This window comes from Thamnophis elegans, chromosome 17 (genome assembly GCF_009769535.1).
Source record: "Thamnophis elegans isolate rThaEle1 chromosome 17, rThaEle1.pri, whole genome shotgun sequence".
Classification (NCBI taxonomy): domain Eukaryota; kingdom Metazoa; phylum Chordata; class Lepidosauria; order Squamata; family Colubridae; genus Thamnophis; species Thamnophis elegans.
In genome coordinates this window covers 4,788,273-4,797,916 of record NC_045557.1, presented here as the reverse complement: position 1 = coordinate 4,797,916, position 9,644 = coordinate 4,788,273, and the positions used below count along the sequence as shown (strand labels likewise).

The 9,644-nt window shown below is 46.4% G+C and overlaps 2 protein-coding genes across 4 annotated transcripts in view; one reads left to right on the top strand and one right to left on the bottom strand.

The window, feature by feature from the left end:
* LOC116519922 (protein S100-A13-like) lies at nucleotides 1-2,578 on the bottom strand. Its single transcript, XM_032234029.1, has 3 exons — nucleotides 2,412-2,578; nucleotides 429-645; nucleotides 1-277 (listed from the first exon to the last, which is right to left on the bottom strand). Exons 2-3 carry the CDS (start codon nucleotides 579-581, stop codon nucleotides 140-142), a joined length of 291 nt encoding a protein of 96 aa, XP_032089920.1. The 5' UTR covers nucleotides 582-645; nucleotides 2,412-2,578; the 3' UTR covers nucleotides 1-139.
* A 195-nt stretch (nucleotides 2,579-2,773) lies between these two features.
* The window catches only part of S100A1 (S100 calcium binding protein A1), a 39,335-nt gene continuing 32,464 nt past the window's right edge, over nucleotides 2,774-9,644 (top strand). The window contains exons 1-2 of one of the 3 annotated variants that reach the window (XM_032234025.1): nucleotides 2,774-2,917; nucleotides 3,959-4,054. In XM_032234025.1, the coding sequence (XP_032089916.1) occupies nucleotides 3,973-4,054 (82 nt within the window). In that variant the 5' untranslated portion in view covers nucleotides 2,774-2,917; nucleotides 3,959-3,972. Of the gene's footprint in view, nucleotides 2,918-3,958; nucleotides 4,055-5,788; nucleotides 6,397-9,644 lie in introns of those variants that run through there. The other 2 variants (XM_032234027.1, XM_032234026.1) reach the window with 2 other exon arrangements.

Below are 9,644 nucleotides of genomic sequence, written 5' to 3'. Positions count from 1 at the left end.
TCCTGGAATTTTATTTGATTTATTTGAATGTTAAAAAGCTGCGAGAGGTTCGGTGACACTTGACGTCCTCTTGCCGACACGCAACTGGCGATTCCCGCTCGTTTCACCTCGAGGCGCAAATCCACCCTCCACCACTCCATCACTTCTTCTTCCCCGCTTTCTCTTTCTTGATCTCCTTGGCCAGTTCACCAATCAGTCGCCAATATTCTCCGAATTTCAGCTCCTGGTCGTTGTTGACGTCCAAGCTTCTCATCTTCTCGTCCAGGTCTCCGACGTTCTTCGAAAGAAAAGGCGAAGGGAAAAAAAGGCGCCACGGGGAAGAAAATTATTTTTTAAAGGGGGGGGAAACACCCCCTGGTTCTCCTAAACCAGGTGGGGCCCCCCCTTCCCTGTCTCCCACCCCTCCCCTTCCCCCTGGATGTGCCCACCTTCATAAGGTTGGGCAGCTGGTGGTTGACCAGCTCTTTAAACTCGCTGATAGTAAGGGTGCTTTTGTTCCCTTCCTGCGCGGCGCACTTGAAAAAGATGTCGACGACTTTTTCGATGGCTTTCTCCAGCTCGGTCAGGTCGCTGCTGGTCATGGCGAGTGGAGTGTGTGTGTCTGTGTGTATGTCTGTCTCCCGTTGGATGTGAGGGTGAGGCAGGCTGGCCAGAGAAGAGGAAGAAGAAGGGAAGGGAGAGAGAAAAACAGTGGGGTGATGAAGAAGAAAGCTATGGGGATGCATTTTGTGGAGACAGTGCCTGATGTTGAAAACCAAGTGGTCTCAAAAGGGGCAGCTTATGCTCGCAATTGGAACCGGCCCCTTCAGACACTATGCAAGAGGGTTGTTAAGAGAGGCTAAATATATTTATTTTATATATATATATATATATATATATATATATATATATATATATATATATATATATATATATATATATATATATATATATATATATATATATAATATTATATAATATATATATATATATATATATATATATATATATAATATTATATAATATATATAATATATATATATGTATATTATATATATATATGTATATATATATGTATATATATATATATAATATATATATATTTATATCCTTCCTTCCTTCCTCTGTTTTTCCTTTCTTTCTTTTTCTTTCATCTCTCCTTTTTCTTTCTTCTTTAATCTGTCTACCAATCCATCCAAACATTTACGATTCTTTTCTTACTGTTTCTTCCATCCTTCCCTTTCTTTTTCTTTCCTTCTTTCTTTCTTTCTTTTCTGTTTTTTCTTTCTCTTTCCTTCTCTCTCTCTCTCTCTCTTTCTTACTTTTTCTTTCATCTTTCATCTAATCTACTAATCTATCCATTTATTTACGAAAGCTTTCTCTTCCCTCCTTCCCTTTTCTTTCTTTCTTTCTTTCTTTTTCTTTCTTTCTTTCTTTTTCTTCCTTCTTTCTTTCCTTCTTTCCTTCCCTGCTTTCTTTCTTTTCATCTTTTTTCTTACTTTTTTTCTCTCTATCTTTTATTATTTTTTCTTTCATCTTTAATCTAATCTACATATCCATCCATTTATTTACAAAACTTTTCTCTTCCCTCCTTCCTTCCTTCCTTCCTTCCTTCCTTCCTTTCTTTCTTTCCTTCCTTCCCTCCTTTCTTTTGTCTTTCTTTCCTTCCTTCCCTTTCTTTCTTTCTTTCCATCTTTTTCTTTCTCTTTCTCTCTCTCTCTTCTCTTTCTTTTTCTTTCATTTTACTCTAATCTAATCTAGTAATCCATCCATTTATTTATGAAAGTTTTCTCCTCCTTCCTTCCTTTCCTTTTTCCTTTCTTCCTTTATTTCTTTCTTTCCATCTTTTTTCTTTCTCTCTCTCTTCTTTCTTTTTCTTTCATTTTACTCTAATCTAATCTAGTAATCCATCCATTTATTTATGAAAGTTTTCTCTTCCTTTCTTCCTTCCTTTCCTCCTTCCTTCCTTTCCTTCTTCCTTCCTTTCTCCCTTCCTTCCTTTCTTTCCATCTTTTTTCTTTCTCTCTCTTCTCTTTCTTTTTCTTTCCTTACTCTAATCTAATCTAGTAATCCATCCATTTATTTATGAAAGTTTTCTCTTCCTTCCTTCCCTCCTTCCTTTCCTCCTTCCTTCCTTCCTTCCTTCCTTCCTTCCTTCCTCTCTCTCTCTCTCTCTCTCTCTTTCTTTCTTTCTTTCTTTCTTTCTTTCTTTCTGTGTCTCCCTGTCACCCCCCCTACCTACCGGCTCTGTCTTTCAAAAGGTCCCCAATCTTCATTCACAGATTGGACCAAGCCAAGCCCACTTCCTCCAGGCCCCCCACGCTGCCCTCCAAGCGGAGGAAAATCCCACCCCTCCCTCCCTCCCTGTCCGTTGTGTGTCCCCCCTCCCCCTGCCCCCCACGGCCTCTCCCCGCAGCCGCACACCCACTTACCCCAACCTTGGTCCCTTGCAATGAAGCCCTGAAGGTGTGGGAGGCGTTTTATAGAGCCCGGGGGGGGGGGGGGGATCGGGTGGTGGAGAAGGGAAGGGAAGTATTTGGTTTCTCTTTTGCACCGCTGGCTGACACAGCCTCCCCTCCTCCTCGCTTGGCAAACCTCCTCCTATGCTTTTCACCCACAAGCAGACAGTTTTCTTTGGAAACTCTGATTCCAGAGCGGCTGGGGTATAAAACAAACACACCCACCCACCCCTTCCATCCCACGGAACAACACTGACCCTTGTGGGGCATAAAAGCGGGCATTTGTGTTAGATGTTTGCCAGCCTGGAACAACATGTCCCGTACCTTTCCTTTGGAGGGTTTTTTCCTCCCCAAAAAACAGATGGGAATTCTCTCTGGTTTGGCCCGGGAGTGGGAAGGGGGGGGGAGAGGCAGGAAGGGAGAAGTGACTCTTTTTTGGGGCCTGGTGGAGGAACAGGATGTGTCCACAGCTGGCAGGGGTGGGTTGGGCCGGGCAGCCCCTGTCCCCGAATGATTTCGCTGGCCGCTTCGAAAGTTTTCCCCAAGTTATCCTGGAGCGGAAAAAAATCAAGGAGGCTTCCTGGCCTCTGGGAAGCGGAAAATGCCTATTTAGCCAGGGTTTAAATGGGGCTTGAGAAGGGAAGGAGAAAGAAGGAGGAGGGGATGGGGAAGGGAAGGGAAAAAAGAGGAAAGAAGGGAAGGAGAAAGAAGGGAAGGGAAGGAGAAACGAAAGGAAACAAGGGAAAGGGAAGGGAAAGCAAGTGGAAAAGGAGGAAGGAAGGGAAGGAGGAAGAAGAAGGGAAGGAAAGGAAATGAAAAAAAAGGGAAGGGTAAGAAGGGAAGGAGAAACAAAAGCAAAAAGGAGGGAAGGGAAAAGGACAAGTAAAAAAAGAGGAAGGAAGGAAAGGAAAAAAAGATGAAAGAAGGGAAGGGTAAGAAGGAAAGGGAAGGAGAAAGAAAGAGGAAGGGAAAGGAAAGGAAAGGAAAAAAGAGGGAAGGGAAAGGAATGGAGATGAAAAAAGGAAAGAAGGGAAAGGAGTGGAAAGGAGGTGAAAAAGGGAAGAAGGGAAGGGTAAGGGAAAGAAAGGAATGGAAAAAGAAGGAGAAAGAGGAAGGAAAGGAACTGAAGTGCAAAAAGAGGGGAAAAGGGAAGGGGGAAGAAAAGGAAAGGAGGTGAAAAAAGAGGAAAGAAGGGAAGGAGAAAAGAGAAAGGAAGAGGAAAAAAGAAGAAAGGAAATGAAAGGGGAACTCTACTGCATTGGGCCACTCCAAATACGACACAAAAACACAGCCCGTTTTTAATATAAAACTAAAACTGTCTAGAGAGAGAGGGAGGAAGGAAGGCAGGGAGGAGAAAGAAAGAAGGAAAGAAAGAAACGAAGGAAGGAAAGAAAGAAACAAACAAACAAACAAACAGAGAAAAATAAAGTTTCCCCTTTAAGACTTGCGTTTTGAATCGGTGAGTCAGACTGTTTTATCTTTTTTTAAAAATACCATGAATTTCTGTTTTCTTTTTTCAGTTGAAAGCTGAGAGATGAGGGAGGGAAGGGAAGCAGCCCTCACCCCTTCGGGTGTGAATCACTCCCCCGGAAAAAGCCGCCTGCTGTATACTTCAGGTTAGTACTGGCGGATTGGAGGAACCTCCAGCTTCAGTTGCAGTCTACCTCAGAATCCGTAATCTGGACCTGTGAGGAGGCTGTTTGCCTTACAAGGGAGGTTTTTGTGAGTTCCCAGACTATTCTGATGGGGGAATAGGTGTCTGGTTGGGTCTGAGCCAGTCCTCTTAAAGCATGCAAACTGGGGGATTCTGGGAGTTGAAGCCCACCCCTCTTAAAGCATGAAAACTGGGGGATTCTGGGAGTCGAAGCCCACCCCTCTTAAAGCATGAAAACTGGGGGATTCTGGGAGTCGAAGCCCATCCCTCTTAAAGCATGCAAACTGGGGGATTCTGGGAGTCAAAGCCCACCCCTCTTAAAGCATGAAAACTGGGGGATTCTGGGAGTCAAAGCCCACCCCTCTTAAAGCATGAAAACTGGGGGATTCTGGAAGTTGAAGCCCACCCCTCTTAAAGCATGCAAACTGGGAGATTCTGGAAGTTGAAGCCCACCCCTCTTAAAGCATGAAAACTGGGGGATTCTGGAAGTTGAAGCCCACCCCTCTTAAAGCATGCAAACTGGGAGATTCTGGGAGTCGAAGTCCACTTCTCTTAAAGCATGCAAATGGGGGGGATTCACCAGATCCCACAAACTCCAACCACCCCCAAGCCCACCTTCTCCTTCCCAACTCTTCCCCCCTCCATCAAAGTCCCTCCCCCCAAAATCCTGCGTCCCGCCCCCAGTGAGCCATCCCTCCCCATTTCCTCTGCAGTGGCGACCCAAAAGAGAGGGGCCAGGCCAGCTTCTGCCGCACCCAGCTCAGACTGGCGGGAGCAACTGGTTTATCCTGGTCTGCAGCCAGCTGTTGTGAGGGGGGGAGAGGGAGCCTCTCTGGACTTCCAGATGTTGGAGTCCCTTCCCGGAGGCACCTGGTGCTCGCCAGGGCACGCCCCGCTCACCCTTGACACACCTGGGCTGCCTGCTTCGGTTTTCCTAGGCTGTACAGCTGGCAGACAGGGGCCTTGGAGGTCTTCTAGTCCAACCCCCTGCTCAAGCAGGAGAAGAGACCATTTCAGATAAATGATTATCCAGTCTCTTCTCGAAAGCCTCCAGTGATTAGGAAGGAAGGAAGGAAGGAAGGAAGGAAGGAAGGAAGGAAGGAAGGAAGGAAGGAAGGAGATGATAGAAGGAAGGAAGGAAAGATGGAAGGAAGGTGATGATAGAGCGAAAAGGAAGGAAAAAAGGAAGGAAGGAAAGATGGAAGGAAGGTGATGATAGAGCGAAAAGGAAGGAAAAAAGGAAGGAAGGAAGGAAGGAAGGAGATGATAGAGGGAGGAAGGAAAGAGGGAAGGAAAGTGATGATAGAATGAAAGGGAAGGAAGGAGAGATGATAGATGGAAGGAAGGAAGGAAGGAAAGTGAAGGAAAGTGATGATAGAAGGAAAGATGGAAGGAAGGAAGGAAGGAAGAAAGGAGAGAGATGATAGAGGGAAGGAAGGAAGGAAGGAAAGAGTGAAGGAAGGTGGTGATAGAGGGAAAGATGGAAGGAAGGAGATGATAGAGGGAAGGAAGGAAAGGGAAGGAAGGAAAGAGATGATAGAGGGAAGGAAGGAAAGGGAAGGATGGAAAGAGGGAAGGAAGGTGATGATAGAGCAAAAGGGAAGGAAAGAAGGAAGGAGAGAGATGATAGAGGGAAGGAAGGAAAGAGTGAAGGAAGGTGATGATAGAGGGAAAGATGGAAGGAAGGAAGGAAGGTAAGTAGAATAACAGAATAAAAGTGTTGGAAGGGACCTCTTCTTAAAAACCTCCCGTGTTGGAGCCCCCACAACATCTGGAAGCCAAGCCCGCCTCTTAGGGGGCTCCCCAGAGGGCATCCGTCAGATCCCTCTAAGCTCTTCCTAGATTTTTTCCGCTGGCACCACCCTCAACCCGAACCGATTGCCTAACGCCCGAATTTCCATCCCAGGAGGGGCCACAGGCAGGGCTGCAACGGTGTGAGAAACACCCCCCTGGTCCCTTCCCCCCCCTCTGGGCCGTCGTAACTTGGAACGGTCACTAAGCGAAGATTGCAAGCCAGCTTTGTGCCAGGCCAAAAACAGCCCCTCCCTCACGGTGATATTTTCGGGAAACAGGTTGGCCTGCAACACAATCGGCCTTTGTTGAGCTCAGGAGGGGAACAAACCAGCATCTGTCTGCAGAGCCCGCTTGCCAGACCTTCCCGATTGGTCGTCCCCGGTGGGGAGGGTCTGGGAGGGGTGGTCCGTGGCTTGGATTTTAGGGCAAAACTCGCCCCCCCCACACCCCCAGAGCCCTACATTCCTGCCAGCCAGCCAGCCAACCCTTCATCCACCTCCCTCCGGTGCAGTAAGTCGTTCCCGTTTCGGAAGGGCAGGGAGGGATAGGATTGCCCAGTGGTTAGAGAGTCTTCAGCCCTTGGCACGCTCCAGACGCAGGAAACGAAGCTTAATCCGGGTTTAAACTAACCGGGGTTAGCTTGTTCGGCGGACCCCAGAGTCTTTGGTTTTTCACCATAAACCTGGAAAAGCAAGTGAAGTTTCTCTCCTAGGCATGCAAAGTCCGGTTTGTGGGTTTGTCAGTCGGGGTAATTAAGGGGAAAAATATTGATGGAATCGTTAAAAAAAAACCCTGTAAAATGATTCAATATATGGTTGAAAAAAAGGGAAGAGGGGCTTGTGATAAAGTCAAGGGGAATGCGTGGAGTTCTTTTTAATGGCCAGGCGTCCATTTTAAGGGTTCACGCCCCAACTTGGCTGACCGGGATTCGAATCCAAGCCCGGGGGGGGCAGGCAATCGTTCATTGTTTTTTTCCGTGTCTTTGCTGATAAAACGGGGAGAACTCGACCAGCGACAGTGACGGTTTCCCTAGAAAATGAGTGAAGCCCTCTGCACATGGGCAGGAGCCGCCCTATGGAACTCAAAGCTCGGGAATGAGTCTTGATTGGTCCAGTTGGAAGCGTCTGCAAATAATTTGGGAGTTTGGGGATTTAGAGGCTGAACAGATTTCTTATTTTCCCCTCATCGTCGGCAGTAGACAAACTCCGAATTTCTTTGGCTGTTCACAAGTAGTCCTCGACTTACGACGGTTTGTTTAGTGACTGGCACCAGAAAAAAGTGACCGAGGTTCTTTTTTTCAAACTTACGACCGTCCCAGCATCCCAGCAGTTACGCGATCAAAATTCAAATGACTTGTATTTATGACGGTCGTGGCATCCCGGGCTCCCCTTTTGCAACCTTCAGAAAATCAAGGGCGGGGGGAGGGAAAGCCGGATTCGCTTAACGACCTTGCTTCTAACTTAACTTCACTTAACCACGGTAGCAAGAGAGGTCATAAAATGGAGGGGGGGAAATGTCTGGCAGTCCCACAATCAAAATCTTGTCCAAATGACTCGTATTTACGACGGGCGTGGCATCCCGTGATCCCCTTTTGATTTCGACGAATGAAATTGGTAGGGGAGCCGGAATCGCTTAACGACCCAGCGGCCGACTTTAACAACGGCCGCGGTCTACTCACAACCGTAGCAAGAGAGGTCATGAAAAAGGAGCAAAATGTCTCGCGGATCCCCCCCCAAAAAAATTTGGGGCTGGGTTGTGTTAGCGGTAACACAATGGGCACCTTGCTTAATTTATCTGTGTTTGTTGAATCGTTTATTTTGTTGTTGTGGTTTCAACGAGGGTTGCAAAAGCCCATTTCCCTACCCGCAAACACGTGTGTGGCATGCATGATTCATGTATCATATATGGAGCAGCTGATACGGGCAGGGATCTGCAGCTCTCCACCGGTGTACGTGTCATTCCTCGGAGCAATTAATACTAATAATAATAATCACACAGCCGCGTGTCTCCTCGCCGAGCTTACAAAAACACGACAAATATTTGGGCCGACACCCTAAAAGTATGTTACAAGGAGCTTCTCGCCAAATGGAGTGAAGTGGAAATTCGAAATAAAACCGATAAGAATCAGAAGTTAGATAGGAGAGGCAGAAAAAGTTTTTTTTTAAATAAAGTGTGACACGTTTAAAAGCTAGAAATAAGGGATAGAAATATGAAAAGGGGAAATATTAGTTGTATTAGCTGAATGCTCCTCTATGAAACTATGTGATCGGGATTGATAAATCAACACTTAACAGCTTGAAAATTAATGAGTAGTTACCATCGGCCTCTCTTCTCCCCTTCTCTCCCTCAGACTTACCCCACAGAAGCCTCCCCTATCTTATATCCCTTTCTCTCCCTCAGACTTTCCCCACAGAAGCCTCCCCTATCTTATATCCCTTTCTCTCCCTCAGACTTTCCCCACAGAAGCCTCCCCTATCCTATTCCTTTCTCTCCCTCAGACTTTCCCCACAGAATCCTCCCCTATCCTATTCCTTTCTCTCCCTCAGACTTTCCTCACAGAATCCTCCCCTATCTTATCCCTTTCTCTCCCTCAGACTTTCCTCACAGAATCCTTCCCTATCTTATCCCTTTCTCTCCCTCAGACTTTCCTCACAGAATTCTCCCCTATCCTATTCCTTTCTCTCCCTCAGATTTTCCTCACAGAATCCTCCCCTATCCTATTCCTTTCTCTCCCTCAGACTTTCCTCACAGAATCCTCCCCTATCCTATCCCTTTCTCTCCCTCAGACACCCCACAGAAGCATCCCCTATCCTATCCCTTTCTCTCCCTCAGGCTTTCCCCACAGAGGCCTCCCCTATCTTATCCCCTTCTCTCCCTCAGGCTTGCCCTACAGAATCCTCCGCTATCCCATCCCCTTCTCTCCCTCAGACTTTCCCCACAGAAGCCTCCCCTATCCTATCCCTTTCTCTCCCTCAGGCTTGCCCCACAGAGGCCTCCCCTATCCCATCCCCTTCTCTCCCTCAGTCTAACTCCTTAGCATCAGAGTGTTTTTCAGGTGGGGAAGGGGAGTAGAATGTCTAAACTCCCAGCCCGCAGGCTGCTGGGCCATACCCACGCCTAAGCGGCAGTTGGAACAGAGTTTTTTTCAGGTGGGGAGGGGAAGTAGAACGTCTTAACTCCTTGGCGTCGGAACGTGTTAATAATAATATAAGAAATACTTTCATTTCGACAAATCCTTTCTTAGCAAGCACCTAGAAACCAAGAGGAAGATATGTGCCGAATTTCAAGTTTGTAGGCTCTACGATTCTGGAGATTTCGTGACGATGCACGAGTGGCATTTCGCTTTTATATATAGATATATAGATACACTTTCTAATAGTAAAAGCAATAACAAGATATAACGTGGAATAATTGAATAACGATGGATTATAACCCAATATAAATGTGTCCTGTATTATTATTAGAAATACAGAAGTTGACTGAATGTAATAAATGATGAATAATTTTATTACTTTTATTTGCTTTAGAATGTATGGCGCCCGGGTGATACACCGTTCACGCATTGAACCCGCAAATTTCTGATTTGGGGAATTTTCAATCCGGTTCTTGGTCCTGGTTTTTTGGGGGGTTTTTTTGTGGGGTTTTTTTGCCATTAATTTGGTCTTTTCGGTCCCCGTTCCCTCCCTGTTCAAAAGGGGCATTTTGTAGTCCTGGGGTGGGGGCGGGGCGAAGACTGGCAGCTCTAAATGGCAGCTTTG